Source organism: Geotrypetes seraphini, chromosome 19 (genome assembly GCF_902459505.1).
Source record: "Geotrypetes seraphini chromosome 19, aGeoSer1.1, whole genome shotgun sequence".
NCBI classification, from domain to species: Eukaryota; Metazoa; Chordata; class Amphibia; order Gymnophiona; family Dermophiidae; genus Geotrypetes; species Geotrypetes seraphini.
This window is the reverse complement of record NC_047102.1, coordinates 17,142,707-17,159,896: the sequence shown is the minus strand read 5'-3', so window position 1 is coordinate 17,159,896 and position 17,190 is coordinate 17,142,707. Positions and strand designations below refer to the sequence as shown.

The 17,190-nt window shown below is 49.5% G+C and overlaps 1 protein-coding gene across 1 annotated transcript in view; it reads right to left on the bottom strand.

Annotated features, from left to right (window-relative positions):
• EIF4G2 (eukaryotic translation initiation factor 4 gamma 2) overlaps positions 1–17,190 on the bottom strand; it is a 126,049-nt gene that overhangs the window by 70,293 nt on the left and 38,566 nt on the right. The window contains exons 11-14 of the mRNA XM_033928780.1: positions 9,264–9,347; positions 9,069–9,167; positions 1,475–1,616; positions 1,220–1,383 (exon numbers count right to left, since the gene is read on the bottom strand). Coding sequence (XP_033784671.1) covers positions 1,220–1,383; positions 1,475–1,616; positions 9,069–9,167; positions 9,264–9,347 — 489 coding nt within the window. The remainder of the gene's footprint in view (positions 1–1,219; positions 1,384–1,474; positions 1,617–9,068; positions 9,168–9,263; positions 9,348–17,190) is intronic.

Sequence of the window (17,190 nt, the reverse complement as noted above, 5' to 3'; positions counted from 1 at the left end):
GGACCAAAATTACTTCCTTATGCAGCACCGCTGTCAATACCATCATGATCTTGGGGATACTTTAGGGAAAGGAAGGGCAGGGAATGGAATTGATGGCCTAACACAGCAAAGTGCAGAAACCTCCGATGAGCCACTTGGATAAGAGAAGTGTGCAAGTAAGCTTCTATAAGATCCACTGCCACAATCATGGATCTTAACATTTTCATTTGAAAGCTTTGAGAAATCTGTAAGACAGATTATCTGAAGGCACTTATGGGTTAGTTGAAGGCAGTTATGTATAACCAATCTATATAGGCTTGCCCAACTGCCCCCACTTTTTGACAAATACTAAAAAAAGGTGTTGGAGAGGTTGAGCAAAAAAGAATGCAACATTCTCAAACAATCTCAGACCCAGAGATCTTATCTGGACCCAACATCCCACAAACATCACCAGACGATAGGTCTGTAAAACTTCATTGTGAACCCTTTGCTGATGGGCTGCTGAACGTTTGCCTGTCCTCCATCCCAGTTGATTATGAAAGGAAAATCTATAACCTATTATGCTGCATGGCATTCACTACACCCAGCCTACACTTATACAAGTTTAAACATCCTTGAGCAGACAGGCCACCAAACCCTGACCTATCCAAGCCCTCTGGCAGACCAAGGCTCTTAGACTAACAAATTTTATTAGTTTTTCTAAATCCTCACCAAAAAGTACAGTACTTTTAAAGGGTACAGAATTCTGTGTAGCTAAAGAGAGAAAGGAGGGTGTGACATGGTACCTCTCTCCTCCGCCCCCACCTTTGAGCACACCTAACCAATATAGCTGTACATTTTTCTCTCTTCGTTTTTAATGTGCAACAAGCAGCTACCACTGCAGAAAGTGTGCTTTGGTTTTTTTTAAACCTCTGAAGAAACGAGCTCAGTCTTGCCAGACCACTCCTGGCTGCACAGAGATCAAAGACTTACCACCTGCTGAAGACTGAGAAATCCTGAGGTGTCACTGGGCTGCACAGAAGTGTTATGGTGTGAAACAGTTAGCTCTCAGTCTCCATCTGCTGGCAGGAGAGCATAACCCAAGCATCTGGAATGGTCTGGTGGGACAATAAGGAATTACTACTTACCATCTCTATACTACGAATAGGTTTCACAAGTGCTATCCCTCAACCATCTTCTACCAGTCAAGAGCAGTATAAAAAGGAAAACTCACCATTTTTCTGATAATATTTTTTTTTACCTGGTTTTTCATAAAAGGTTTGCCTCCCATTTCTCCAAACTGGGATTGAGCAGGAGGAATAATGTGTCCTCCATGGCCGTTGAAAAGTTGACTTGAACGATGACGTCCCATGGTGGGTGAAAATCTATCCTGAATAACTCCTGGACCAGTACCAATTCCGCTACCTGAATATTTTTGAAAAGGAAAGGAATTAGCCAGCACAAACCCAAGCAAATATTAAGTGCAGAAGGATGTTTCTCACACATGAAAGTATACCTGGCATTTGTCCAAACATATCAGCAAGTCCTCCAAGTGGGTCCCTATCAAGTTTCATCCTGGGTGGCATAAATGGTCCCTCCAGAAAGAAGTCACTTCTCATACCTTGAGCCATAGGTGCAGGAATAAACACTCCCAGATCCTTTAAAATACAAAAACAAACACAGGTCAACAGATCATTTTCATCAGAGTTAATGTTGGGTGGATTTTGCAGTATTTTTCATGCTGATTTCAAATCTGTGTTTAGTTTTTCACTAGCACGTCATATTTTTGCAATAAGGCTCATTATATATAATTATAATTGTTAATTGGGCGATATATCATGTGTTTTTAGGATAAACGTATAAGGAGGGTTAACGACAGTCTTCTTTCTTTTTTATGCTACAGATGGTGATTAATATAAATCTTTATCATGCCAAGACATTGTACTAATCATCCAGACAGTTTCTGCTACGTCTGTGGCTCATTCACGATGAAAGCACGTCGTCGCCCAATTACCATAGATCTGAAGAAGGTATACAAATTGTACTTTGGCTGTCCACTGGGTGACCAGAATAAGTCTTGGGCTCCACATATCATCTTTACCAGTTGTTACAACGGACTTCGTGACTGGCTCAATCAACGAATAGCAGAATCCAGAGTAGGATATATAATTGTGCTTAGTTTTAACTGAGAATCCACTTGTGTTCACAAGGCAAAAGTAGCAATCTTTAATATGATCTCGGGTTCCCTCCATTTCATTGGGATTGCAAATGACATATCTGCCTTTAGGCCTGTTTCTCATGATGACTCACTGCCTGTCCCTGTACCTCCACAAGATGGACTTGTTTCTGCGGAACATGAGGAATGTGATGATGATGTAGCAGCTGGTCACAATCCAGAATTATCTGATCCTGATTATGTGAATGATGAAGATTCAGAACCAGAGACCTTTACACAAGCTGAGCTCAATGAACTTATTCATGATCTAAATCTTTCAAAAGATAAAGCAAAACTTCTTGCTTCAAGGCTTAAGCAAAAGCACTTGCTTGCAAAAGATGCTAATATAACATTATAGAAAAAGGAAGAATGTTTCATAACTTAACATTCTTTTCACTGTAAATGGCTCATTGTGCTTTTGTCATTACATCAACAGGCTCTTAAACAGTTTGTCACAAATGCATTGTCCAGATGAATGGCGTCTCTTCATTGATTCTTCACAGATAAGCTTGAAGTATAAAAACTGCCCATTCTGCTCATCTAAAGGAGTCTTATGAGAATATGAAGAATTTACTAGAAGCAATCAGTTATAAAATACACCAGTGGAACATCTGTGGTGATCTGAAGGTCATTGGCATACTAATGGGAATGCAAGGAGGATTCACTAAATAATGCTGTGTCCTGTGCTTGTGGGATAGCAGTTCTACAGCTGAACATTATGTCAAGCGTGTCTGGCAGCTGAGAAATACCTATAACCCAAGGACAAGCAGTGTGAAATTTATGCCATTGGTGGATCCTCCTAAAATATTTCTTCCACCTCTTCATATTAAGCTGGGGTTGATGAAGAACCTGGTAAAAGCCAAGGGTAAAGCAAACTCGCCAGGTTTTCAATATCTTGTTAAGAAATTTCCAAAAATCAGCACTGCAAAACTGAAGGAAGAGATATTTATAGGCCCACAGATCAAGTCTGTTATGCAGGATGAATAGTTTAAGCAATCACTCTCAGCAGCTGAGCTTGAAGCTTGGGAGGCATTCAAATGGTTAGTAGAAAACTTTCTGGGCAACCTAAGTCTCCTTCATACAAGGAAGGAGTTCAGAATTTCCTCGACTCGTATCAGAAACTTGGCTGTCGCATGTCATTAAAAATATACTTTTTGCACTCACATCTTGACTTTTTTTTCTGAAAAATCTTGGTATGGTGAGCGACGAGCAAGGAGAACATTTTCACCAGGACATTCAGTTAATGGAGCTTCGCTACCAAGGTTTCTGGAATAAGAGTATGATGGCCAACTACTGCTGGATGTTGTGCCATGACAATCCAGACAATTCACAAAAACAAATGCATAGCATCTACAATGACACCCAGATCTTTTTCTTGGGTGCTGACTCCCACGGTGGACTCTTAGCATAAGGTAACTGATTTGGATTATTCTTCCCAATGTTCTGAGCTTCTGGGAGAACGGGATAGAAATCAAAATAAATAAATAAATAAATAAATAAAAGTGCATCACTTTGCATCTGTCCACATTAAATTTCATCTGCCACTTGGATGCCCAGTCTTTCAAATTTTCTAAGGTCTGCCTACAATTTTTCAGTCCTCGTGTTTTGACAACTTTTCAGGTGGTTATTGATACCATGACTAAGATTGAAGGCAAGAGCCTTGAATTGGTAGTGCCAGTGTTCCCTCTAAGCGGGCGGGTGTTGTGAGCAAACTTTTTTCACTGTGAGCTAAAAATATCGGGCGCCAGCAAGTTATGAGCCAAATAAATATGTTGCTTTCTACCACAGAACTTCCTTACGTTTGTATGGAATCTATCCCCTTTCAACTTTAGAGAGTGCCCTCTCGTTCTCCCTGCCTTAGCTACTACCGTATTTTCACGCATATAACGCGCGCGTTATACGCGTTTTTACCTACCGCGCATACCCCTCGCGCGTTATATGCGTGAGCGCGGTATACCAAAGTTTTAAAACATAGTTCCCACCCCGCCCGACGCCCGATTCACCCCCCCAGCAGGACCGCTCGCACCCCCACCCCGAACGACCGCTCGCACGCGCTCCCACCCGCATCCACGATCGGAGCAAGAGGGAGCCCAAGCCCTCTTGCCCGGCCGACTCCCCGACGTCCGATACATCCCCCCCCCCCGGCAGGACCACTCGCACCCCCACCCCGAACGACCGCCGACTTCCCGACAATATCGGGCCAGAAGGGAGCCCAAACCCTCCTGGCCACGGCGACCCCCTAACCCCACCCCGCACTACATTACGGGCAGGAGGGATCCCAGGCCCTCCTGCCCTCGACGCAAACCCCCCTCCCCCCCAAGAACCTCCGACCGCCCCCCAGCCGACCCGCGATCCCCCTGGCGACCCCCACGACCCCCCCACCCCCCACCTTTGGTAGTTGGGCCAGAAGGGAGCCCAAACCCTCCTGGCCACGGCGACCCCCTAACCCCACCCCGCACTACATTACGGGCAGGAGGGATCCCAGGCCCTCCTGCCCTCGACGCAACCCCCCCTCCCCCCCAAGAACCTCCGACCGCCCCCCAGCCGACCCGCGATCCCCCTGGCGACCCCCACCACCCCCCTTCCCCGTACCTTTAGTAGTTGGCCGGACAGACGGGAGCCAAACCCGCCTGTCCGGCAGGCAGCCAACGAAGGAATGAGGCCGGATTGGCCCATCCATCCTAAAGCTCCGCCTACTGGTGGGGCCTAAGGCGCGTGGGCCAATCAGAATAGGCCCTGGAGCCTTAGGTCCCACCTGGGGGCGCGGCCTGAGGCACATGGGCCCAACCCGACCATGTGCCTCAGGCCGCGCCCCCAGGTGGGACCTAAGGCTCCAGGGCCTATTCTGATTGGCCCACGCGCCTTAGGCCCCACCAGTAGGCGGAGCTTTAGGATGGATGGGCCAATCCGGCCTCATTCCTTCGTTGGCTGCCTGCCGGACAGGCGGGTTTGGCTCCCGTCTGTCCGGCCAACTACTAAAGGTACGGGGAAGGGGGGTGGGGGGGTCGCCAGGGGGATCGCGGGTCGGCTGGGGGGCGGTCGGAGGTTCTTGGGGGGGAGGGGGGTTTGCGTCGAGGGCAGGAGGGCCTGGGATCCCTCCTGCCCGTAATGTAGTGCGGGGTGGGGTTAGGGGGTCGCCGTGGCCAGGAGGGTTTGGGCTCCCTTCTGGCCCAACTACCAAAGGTACGGGGAAGGGGGGTGGGGGGGTCGTGGGGGTCGCCTGGGGGATCGCGGGTCGGCTGGGGGGCGGTCGGAGGTTCTTGGGGGGGAGGGGGGTTTGCGTCGAGGGCAGGAGGGCCTGGGATCCCTCCTGCCCGTAATGTAGTGCGGGGTGGGGTTAGGGGGTCGCCGTGGCCAGGAGGATTTGGGCTCCCTCCTGGCCCGATATTGTTGGGGAGTCGGCGGTCCTTCGGGGGGGGGGGGGGGGAGGGATGTATCGGACGTCGGGGGGGGGCATCAGGCTTTCAGGATGGGGACAGACCTTCAAGGGGGGACAGTGCACAGAAGTCAGGGGGGGTGAACGGAGAGTCGGGACAGCGCACGGAAAGTCAGGGCGGGCGAAAGGAGCGTCGGGCAGCATGCGCGGTATACCCGTGAGCGCGGTATATCAAAGTTTTTGTGCAAATCATCGTGATTTCTGCGCGCTATATTCGTGTGCGCGTTTTATACGGGTGCGTGTTATTTGCGTGAAAATACGGTAAGTCTATTCTCTTCAGTACCTTGAATGTTTCTATCATGTCCCCTCTCAATCTCCTCTGCTCAAGGGAGAAGAGGCCCAGTTTCTCTAATCTTTCGCTGTACGGCAACTCCTCCAGCCCCTTAACCATTTTAGTTGCTCTTCTCTGGATCCTTTCGAGTAGTACCGTGTCCTTCTTAAAGTACCAGTGCTGGACGCAGTACTCCAGGTGAGGGCGTACCATGGCCCGGTACAGCAGCATTATAACCTTCTCTGTCTCTTCAGTCCAGCATCTGCCCCTTCCATTCACTGTCTGTCTTTCCCTGCCATCTCTCCTCCTGCCCCCCCCCCACCCCCCAATTTGGTCTAGCATCCATCATCTTCCTTCTGTTCCCCTCATGGTCTGGCATCTCTATCCTTCCCTCCCCCCTGTGGTTTTTAGCATATCTCTCTTCTCATTTCCTCCACTCAGATCTGATCATTCTCTGCTCTCTCTTCCCTTTTCTTCTCTGGTCTTCCTTCTCTATTTTCTGCCTCCATCTAAATTAAATTCTTTCTTACTATTTAGTCCCGTTTCCCTCTTTTCACTGTGTCTACACACAGCTTGTCACCCCTTTCCCTCACCCCTCCATTATCTTACTATTTTCTTCCCCCTTTATTTATCTCCTCCTTCCATCCAGTATGTGTTCTTTCCCCACTTCCATTCAGCATCTGCTCTCCCTTCTCAACTGACATCCATCTGCCTTCTGCTCTCTCTCCCTTCTTCTCACTTCCATCATCTGTCCCCTTCTCTCTCTCTCTCATCTCCTCCATTCCATCATCTGCCCCTTCTCTCTCTCTCCCCCCCCCAACTTCCATCATCTGCCCCCCTTCCCCTCACCTTTGTGGGTCACTTTCTTTCCCCTGAGGGTGGCTCATGTCACAGGGGAAGCTTTGGCCGAGCAGAACCGCTTGATTGACAGTGGAACTTACTTGATTGATGTTGATGCTGGGGCCCGTTGCCATTTGAAGGAAAAAAAAAAAGGTGGAAAAAAGGAACCTGTAAAGGCGAGAGGAAGGGAAACCTCCAGGACAGCTGCTTTTTGCCCTCCTTCAGCGGCCCAAGAGTTCAGACCAGCAGCGGCAGCTCTGTATGCTTTTAACTTCGGCACAGAGCTGCCCCTAATCAATAGTTTAGCGCGGTTTCATGAGGCAGCCTCGGGGCCTTTGATAGCCGGCCCGCTTCGATGATGCGATGTTGGCCGGCCTAGCAAAGGCCCCGAGGCTGCCTTATGAAACCGCGCTAAACTATTGATTAGGGGCAGCTCTGTGCCGAAGTTAAAAGCATACACAGCTGCCGCTGCTGGTCTGGAGGTGCGGAGACAAGGCAGGAGGCAAACGCGGTGGAAGGCAGGAGTCCCGGCGAAGGCAGGAGTCCCGGCACAGCGACTGCAACAGGAAGTTGCAAGTCAGCTGACGCCGGCCTTTCGTTGCGGCGGGGACCTAATCCTTCGCGGACCGGCAAGATTTTGTTTGCGGACCGGCGGTTGAAGAACTGTGCTCTACACTGTGTGCGCTGTGACGAGAAACTTGTGCGCTGCGAGGTAATATTTTGTGCGCCAGCGCACCCCAGCGCAGCTTAGCGGGAACACTGGTAGTGACCACCAAAAATAGAACATAAGGTTAAGAGGCACATTTGCACTCAAGAACTCACCCCAATCACTATGACCAACTGCAATGTTACCATGTGAAAAAGCCTTCAGAGCCGTGGTGACCCTCTTCAAATCCAAAAATAGCCCAATAAGATCCCTTTTTGGATACAATAAGTATATTGAATACCTTACCAGAATCACTCTCTACTCGAGGAACTGAAACCACTAATTCCAACTCTAAAAGCCTGCCTAAAGTCAGAAGCACAGTAAATGATTGGGGGTGTGGATATGGGGACTTGCAGGGTAACAATAAAAGCACCACAAGGAAGGTTAGAGAATTCCAGAAGGTAGCCTAGCCTGAGAATATCCAAAACTCATTGACCTCAGGTAATCTGGGCTGCAACCTTCTCCCTATGGGAATAAATCAGAGGACAGGCACAAGCACCTTCACTGGGAGGTTTGGAAGAGTCCAAATGCCCCTTGGTGCCCATCTCTGCCACCATGGAAACCCCCTTGAAAAGAAGAGAAGGAGCCTCCAAGTCCAAAACCTACTTCGTTGGGTTTGACATGCCTGGATGTTATCTCCTTATGTCTCTAAAATGTCACCTGGTCCCAAGAACAAGTCCTTAAGTGATATCTATTCTCAGGGAGTCTCGAAACTTTGGATTCACCCAAATCCTTCACCAGCTTGTCCAAAATCTTCACCAAAAAGCAACCTACCCCTAAATAGCAGCTGATTCAGACATATCTTTGAAGTCATACCTGCAGACCAATTCCTTAGCCAGGAAACACCTCTCTGACAGTACCAAGGCCTAAGTTCTTAGCTAGAGCCCTAACCAAATCATACATGATGCCCATCAAAATGTCATACATATGTCCAAGTTTACAACATTCTCACAAATGTGAGTCATGGTTTCCGTCTGGGCCATCCAGAAGTCTTTTTGACAGGTGAAAACAGGACAAGCCACAGCTTCCACAGATGGCCACTTGGAATGAAGAGCAGATATCTCAAAGTATCTCTTCAGGAGGGTTTATATTCTTTGATCTTGGAGTATCCTTTTACATCATACAGTCTATAAATTTCCAAAATGTACAGTGCTGCAAAAGTGATTAATAGTAGTAGTAGTAATACCCCCTTCAATGAGAATTGCAGTCTTCTTGGTTAAAGCTGTTATAATCAAAACTCTTCAGGAGGGTTTATATTCTTTGATCTTGGAGTATCCTTTTACATCATACAGTCTATAAATTTCCAAAATGTACAGTGCTGCAAAAGTGATTAATAGTAGTAGTAGTAGTAATACCCCCTTCAATGAGAATTGCAGTCTTCTTGGTTAAAGCTGTTATAATCAAAACTCTTCAATGCCATCAAAAGCAGCTGATAAAGGCAAGACATAGCTCTGCCAATTCTTACTGTTGCATTAGGAGAGTGCCATTTGGTCTCCACCATCAATTTGAGATTATATGGAAGGTTCTTAGGAAGAACTTGAAGGAAATATGAATTCTAATTACCCCTTTACAATCAAACACAAATGTTACCTACATACATCTTCCTACATCAGTCACAATAAAATATATTTTTAAAGCTTACTTTAACTGCATCTTGACGAATTTGATTGATCGTCTTTGGTCCATTATCAAGAAAAGCTTTGCGAGGAACCCAATTGTTTTCTCGCAACTCCACTGTATCCTATAAGATCAAAAATGAAAACATTCAACTAAAGAAATACAAAGTCTCTAAATAGAAAAGTAAAAAAATTAAACCCCTACAAAAATTTATCCTTACCTGTAGCAGGAAACGAATCCTTGCTGGCAATTCCTTACTTAACCTCAAGGCGCACATTCGGGCAAAGTACTGATCCATTAAGGACTAGAAAACAAAGGAGAAATTAGTTTCTTACCTGCTAATTTTCTTTCTGTTAGCTCCTCTAGACCGGTACAATCCTTTACTGATGGGTTATATCTCACTATGACCAGAAGGTGGAGACTGAGACCAAAGCCTGTGGTTGTAATATATTAGCTGAGGCTCCCCCTCCTAACCCAGTATGCCAAATAGCCAAGCAGAAATAAGGAAAAACTTCAGGTAACAGTAATAACACTCCGATGATCGCTGCCCACATCTGGTACAAATCTCGCAACCAGGTGCCCACCAGAACCAGGAGAGGCGTCATTGGTCAGGACAGACCGGGGGGGGGGGGGGGGGAGGGGGAACCCGGCCCCACGAAAGGACTGCATGCGCTGAAAGAAACAGCTGCGGGAGGACCTGGAGGTCAGAAAAGAAATTGCCCTTTGACCAGGATGGTAACTGCAGAAATCACACAAAACACCCCCGAGCAACGCCACATAACGCAGGCTGGTGGGCACGGTCCTCAGGAAGATGAGGCACCATAGAGTCCATTAAGGTCTGAACCAAGTTGTCCAAATTCTCAAACAAGGCAGACTTCCGAAAGGGAAATTTTGTCAGTTGAGCTTTTGAGGCTGCATCCGCTGACCAAGCCTGCCATCAGAGAAATAAGAAGCATCCATCTCAATTTTGATACTTCCTGCTCCACCAATGACAAGACATCAGATTCATGGTCAAGAACACGCTCAGCCCACTGAAAATAAGCCCAAACGACCAGACCGCCACACATCACCGCTTGGACATCGCAAGGGCAGATACATCAAAATTCTGTTTAAGAAAGGGCTCCAACTTATGCTCCGTTGAGTCCCTCAAAGCAGAGCCGCCCTCAACAGGCACTTTGCGATGGCCAAAACCAGCGCATCCACCACCGGCGACTTTCAAGGTATCCTTATCCCCCTCTGGGATGGTATACAGACGGGCCATAAATGCACAAAATGAAAGGGTGCCTCAGGCACTGTCCACTGCACAAGCACAATATCCCCAAATATCCTGATACATAAGAAAAGAGCTGAGCGGATCCCCCAAAGCATGGGGTCTACCACAAACAGGGGCTCCTTTTCATCGTCTTTGAAATGCAACACCGAGGAGCCTTGAAAAAGAGCTCTTCCTGTTGAAACATGCGCATAACAGATGCATCCTCGCCAGTTGGTGAAACCGAAAAAAAATCCGCCAGCGGCATCTGTCCCTCCCAAGAGGATCCTGGAGGACTCCAAAAAGGTCCAGGTCCTCATCAAAAGAAAGAACTTCTCCACAGAGAAAATAAATCATCATCATCCCAAGAGATCCTCGGCCACTTGGACGAGAGAGGGAGAGAAGGGGACAACTACCGTGCTTCCCTGAAAATAGGACACTATCATATTCATTTTGGGCCCAAAAAAAGGCACTAGGTCTTATTTTCGAGGAGGTCTTTTTTTCATGTACAATGATTAAAAACATAAGAATAGCCTTACTGGGTCAGACCAATGGTCCATCAAGCCCAGTAGCCTGTTCTCTCGATGGCCAATCTAGGTCATTAGTATCTGACCAAAACCCAAGGTGTAGCAATATTCCATGCTACCAATACAGGGCAAGCAGTGGCTTCCCGATGTCTTTCTCAACAACAGACTAATTCTTCCTAGTTTCTTTCTCTCCCCAAAATGTGCAGCATCTTTTCTCCCCTCTTACCCATCCCCTTGTGCAGTATCTTTCTATCCCTCCCTCCTGTGCAGAAGAACCCTTGCAGCCTATAGCCCTCCCTCCCCTTGTGCAGTAGAACCCTTGTATCTTATATCCCTCCTTGACACCCATCTGAACCCCATCGTCGGCAGCACAGGCCCCATCACAGCTTTCTCATGCCTGGGCGTTCCTCTGCTGCTAAGAAAATGGATGTGCTTCCCACCAAAATTGGAGCAAGCCCGCTTAAAAACACCCCCTCGAGGCCTATAGAAGTTGAGAAGTCTGAACCACCCCAGCCGCTAAAGCAGGCAAGCCAGCAGCAACTGATAAGGTTTCCCTTACCACTGAAGCTGCTGGGGACTCCCTATTTCCCTGACCGTCGGTGGCTGGGGGAATCCCTGGGTGGGTATTGAGGGAAGCCTGGGCTTCCCATCCTTCAGCTGCTGGCATGTGAGGCACTCGTAAAGGGGATCCCCAGACGCAAGCACCCAAAGCCGGCGAGGATTCCCCTTTGCGGTGGCCAGCACACCGCAAGCACTAGCCACCTGAATCAACCTCGCATCTGGAGCACGAGCACTTTTTCCCTTTAAAAGTGCTCATTGCACAATACGTGACCTAGCTAAGGGAAAAAGTGCAGATTAGCAATAAAACAGCAATACAATACACTGAAAGCTCCCTTCAGACTGGCACTGCCTTGGGATTTTTTTTTCCAAGAACAGACTCCACCGGCTCTCTAAGCCTTATGCCTTGTCGGTATCTGTGGCAAGGCTTACAGCTGAGGCACCTCTAGAAAAAATATGGGAAGGTGGTGGAAGGACTCTCAACTCCTGATCCATCGAGTGTGACACCCCCTGAGGTCGGGCAGACCCCCAAAACAGGGTCCCCCCAAGCTCTGTCCAGTACCAGAAAGGGATAAGAAGGCCACGATGCAAATTCCAACAGGCCAGCAATAGCTTATCACCTGCTGAGGCAGAGAAGACTGGTCAGATTAGGGGGAAGCACAGCTACTTGTATTGCAACCAAAGGTTTGTCTCAGTCTCCACCTACTGATCATAATGAGGTATTACCCATCAGTGAAGCTGTAGCGATCTGGAAAGGTTATAAAGAAATGTCTTCTTCTCTACCTCCATCTGTGGGTCAGAAGATACAACTCACTGGTCTGGGCCAGTCTAGCTGGATCAAAAGGAAATATTTATTATTAGTTGCATTCTTACTAGGGTTGTACCAAATATTCATATTCAATTCAGCCCCAAATATATTATTTGCATTAAGCCAAATAGTGGATTTAAATTTGAATACAAATAATCCAGGACTCTACTGTGCTAAATTCTACTGAAATTAACACTTGATCTCCGATTTCAGGTTGCTTCTTTTATTATATTAAAGCTCATTAGTTGTATGTGGCCAAATACCACATATACTCAAATACAAACCAAGGTAACCTTTCCCCCCAAAAGGAAGGAAAAAAGGTTGACATAAATATAAATCAAGAGGTGGGGGGGGGGGGTAATATTCTAGTGCCCTGCCTTGCAGCCAGCCATCCTTTCCTCCAATACCTAATTCTGAAGCCCTGGTGGTCCAGTGGTGAGCTGGGACAGGAATGATCTTTCCTGCATCCTATCCTGGCCGACTCTAAACTACACCAACTCCCTCCCGCCTCCCTGAAGACCTTACTTTTAAAGCCCTAGTGGTCTAGCGGTAAAACAGGGCAGAAGAGATCTTCCTATGCTCCTTCCCCAAGAGAGCTGCAATCAAAAATGCCTGCTGCGAGTTGTTTTGATTGCGGCTCTCATGGAGCATTACATTACATTAGGGATTTCTATTCTGCCATTACCTTGCGGTTCGAGGCGGATTACAAATGGATTGTCCGGAGATTAGAAGTATTAAGGGAGTAGTTTGCACATTTCTTTGAGTTGCTAAGGATTACATCTGAGTTGTCAAGATACTGGAGGTACATATTTAGTAGTTGCAGGTGATGCTTGGGACATTCCAGATTGTGTTAGTTGGGTTTTATGTGTTTTTTGAATAGAAAGGTTTTTATTTCTTTCTTGAAGGTTTTGTAGTCATGGTTAATAGGTTGTAGAGTTGTGGGTCGATTGTTCCAATAGGCTGGGCTGTCTCCGTTTATTGCTTTAAATAGTAGGCAGTAAAATTTGAAGTGCATTCTCGCTTGTATTGGTATGCCTCTGTGATGTGGTCGAATTTCTTCAGAGAAGTAGTATAGAAGATCACTCTTGCCCTGCTTCACCACTAGGCCACCAGTGCTTTAAAGGTAATGTCTGCAGGGTTCAGGGTGGTTTAGAGTCAGCTGGGACAGAATATAGAAAGGTTCACTCCTGTCCTGGCTTACCACTGGACCACATGGGCTTCAGGCAAGCTCATGGGAGGCCTGTCAACAGGTCCGGCGGGGGCGAATGTAGACCAAGGACCCGAATATAAACCAAGACCCCCATTTTTGGGTCATTTCTTAGACCAAAAATCTCAGTTTATATTCAAGTATATACAGTAGTAAAATATACTATTTGGTACAGTTCTAAAAAGGAGAAATTAGGTTCTTACCTGCTAATTTACTTTCTTTTAGCTTCTCCAGACCAGTAGAGGTTAACTTTACGATTGGGTATATATCTAATCATGACCAGCAGGTGGAGACTGAAAACAAAACTTTGGGACAGTATATCCTAGCCCCTCCTCTCTATTTCCCTCAGTCTGCCGAATAGCCAAGCAGAACCAAGAACTGGAAAACAACAGAGAGAAAAAACAATACTCCGAAAGGAGTAACAAATAACATACCCAAAAATGCTGTTGGAAAATGCAGAGGAGAAATTCCCGAAGGAAGAAGGTCCCCACAGCTCGCCAGCTAAGCCAGCCGAGCCACAGCCGCTGTTCTTCAATTCTCCCCGGCCCTAGAAAAATACTAGAACCCGCAGCAAAAACCAAAAACTGCCCGCGCAACAGCCCCAACAACAACAACAACAGACAGGGTGGGGACCTCTACTGGTCTGGAGAAGCTAAAAGAAAGTAAATTAGCAGGTAAGAACCTAATTTCTCCTTCTTTAGCACTCTCCAGACCAGTAGAGGTTAACTTTACGATTGGGACGTACCAAAGCAGTCCCTCTCACGGGCGGGACCCCCGAAGGGCCGATACCAGAACACGCTCACCGAACACCGCGTCCCGACGCGCCTGAACATCTACCCGATAATGCCGAACAAATGAATGCAAGGAGGACCAAACCGCAGCCTTACAAATATCCACCGGAGGCACGAGCGACGACTCAGCCCAAGAAGCCGCCTGACCCCTAGTGGAATGAGCCTTGAGAAACTCCGGAACCGGCTTCTGACTCAGAAGATAAGCGGAAGCAATCATCTCCTTGATCCAGCGCGCAATAGTAGCCTTAGAAGCGCCAGCCCCCCGACGATGACCCGCCAGAAGCACAAAGAGATGATCGGAGCTCCGAAACTCCCGGGTCCGCTGCACATAAGCATGGAGGACCCGACCGACATCCAACTTGCGCAGCTGTCGTTGCTCAGAAGAACCCTCCCGACTACCCAAGACCGGGAGGACCACCGATTGATTGACATGAAAAGGAGAAACTACCTTCGGCAGAAAGGAAGGAACAGGCCGCAAAACAACCCGCTCCTTCGAAAACTCCAGGAAGGGAGCCCTACAAGAGAAAGCCTGTAGCTCCGACACCCGTCTAGCGGAAGTAATGGCCACCAAAAAGACCGACTTCAGCGTAAGGTCCTTCAACGAACAGCCATCCAACGGCTCGAAAGGAGGGCGCACTAGAACAGAGAGAACCAGATTGAGATCCCAAGAGGGAATCGAGGGCCTTATGGGAGGCCTGAGCAACTTGGCCGCCCTAAGAAAGCGAATCACATCAGGAATGGCTGACAAACGCTGACCTGTCACCAGCCCCCGAAAAGCCGACAGGGCCGCCAGATGAACCCGAAGAGAAGACCAGGCCAGGCCCCTATCCAGGCCATCCTGCAAAAACTCTAGAATGTTAGGCAGAGAAGCGCGAAAGGAGACCACTCCCCGCGCTCGGCACCATTCCTCAAAAAGACGCCAAACCCGTACATAAGCCCGAGAGGTAGAAAGCCTCCGGGACCCCAAAAGTGTAGAGATCACCTTGTCGGAATATCCCTTCTTACTCAGGCGGCCCCTTTCAAGAGCCAAGCCGTAAGACAAAAGGGAGACGGGTCGAACATGGGAATGGGACCCTGCGTCAGAAGATCGCACCCGAGAGGCAGAGGAAGAGGATCCGCCACCAGATGCCTCACCAGATCCGCATACCACGGACGACGAGGCCAATCCGGAGCCACCAAAACCACCAGCCCCGGATGGCGAACAACGCGAAGCAGTACTCTGCCCACTAATGGCCAAGGAGGGAACACATACAACAGCCCCTCCGTTGGCCACGGTTGGACCAGAGCATCCAGACCCTCGGCCAGACCGTCCCTGCGACGACTGAAGAAGCGGGGTACTTTGGCGTTGCCACTTGTAGCCATCAGATCCATCAGGGGCTGCCCCCAAGCACGCACTAGCAACTGAAACGCCTCGGCGCCGAGACACCACTCTCCCGGATCCAAGAAGTGACGACTGAGGAAGTCCGCCTGAACGTTTTCTACCCCGGCAATGTGAGAGGCCGAGAGGTCCAGAAGATGCGACTCCGCCCAAACCATGAGCCGAGCCGCCTCCTGCGCCACCAGAGTGCTCTTGGTGCCCCCCTGACGATTGACATAAGCCACCGCCGTGGCATTGTCCGACAGGACTCTGACCGACTTGCCCAACAAAAGGGAGTGGAAAGCCAACAGCGCCAGCCGGACCGCCCTGGTCTCCAACACGTTGATCGACCAGGAGGCCTCCTCCGTGGACCAGGTTCCCTGAGCTGAGTGACCCAGGCACTGGGCCCCCCAACCCAGGAGACTCGCATCCGTAAGGAGCACCGTCCACTGCGGAAGATCCAGACCCACCCCCTGAACTAGGTGAGGGGTCCGGAGCCACCAACGCAGACTGCAGCGCGCCAAGCCTCGCAGGGGAACCGGAACATCCATCCCGTGCCTCTGGGGAGACCACCTCCGGAGCAGAGCATACTGGAGAGGACGCATGTGGGCCCGCGCCCACCTCACCACGTCCAGGGACGCCGCCATCGACCCCAGGACCCGGAGGAAATCTCGTGCCCGAGGACACCGGGACGCCAAAAGCAGGCGAATCTGAGACTGCAATTTGCTCACCCGGGCCTCTGGGAGGAAGACCTTCCCCAAGGAGGTGTCGAAGAGCACCCCGAGGTACTCCAGACGCTGAGCCGGAACCAACCGACTCTTGGAAAGGTTGACCACCCAGCCCAGCGACCGGAGAAACTCCACCACCCGAGCCGTAACCCGGGAGCTTTCCTGCAACGACTTGGCCCGAATTAACCAGTCGTCCAGGTAGGGGTGTACCAGGATGCCCTCCGACCGCAAGGCTGCCGCGACGACCACCATCACCTTGGTGAACGTCCGGGGAGCCGTGGCCAGCCCAAAGGGAAGCGCACAGAACTGATAGTGCCGACCCAAGATCGCAAAGCGCAGGAAACGCTGATGAGAGGCCCGAATAGGAACATGCAAGTAGGCCTCCGTCAGATCGAGAGAAGTGAGAAACTCCCCCGGCTGAACCGCCAGAATGACCGACCGCAGCGTTTCCATACGGAAAGAGGGAACCTTGAGAGCCCTGTTGACCCCTTTCAAATCGAGGATGGGCCGAAAAGTCCCCTCCTTCTTGGGCACCACAAAGTAAATGGAGTACCTGCCCGTGCCCCACTCCGGGGGGGGCACCGGAACTACTGCCCTGAGATCTAGCAAGCGCTGAAGGGTCTGGCGAAACGCCAGCGTCTTCCCAGGAGTCTGACATGGAGAAGCGAGGAAAAAATCCGGCAGAGAGCGGGCGAACTCCAGGGCATAACCGTCCCGCACCACCTCCAGGACCCACTGATCGGACGTGATCTCGGCCCATTTGGGAAAAAAGTCGCGCAGCCGGGCCCCCACCGGAACCAAGGGGGGCGCCGGCAAGGCGTCATTGTGCAGGACGGGAAGCGGGGGAACCGGCGGAGGGATTCCCTGCCCCCCGACGGGCCCCCCGAAAGGGCTGCATGCGCTGGAAGAACCGACCCCGGGA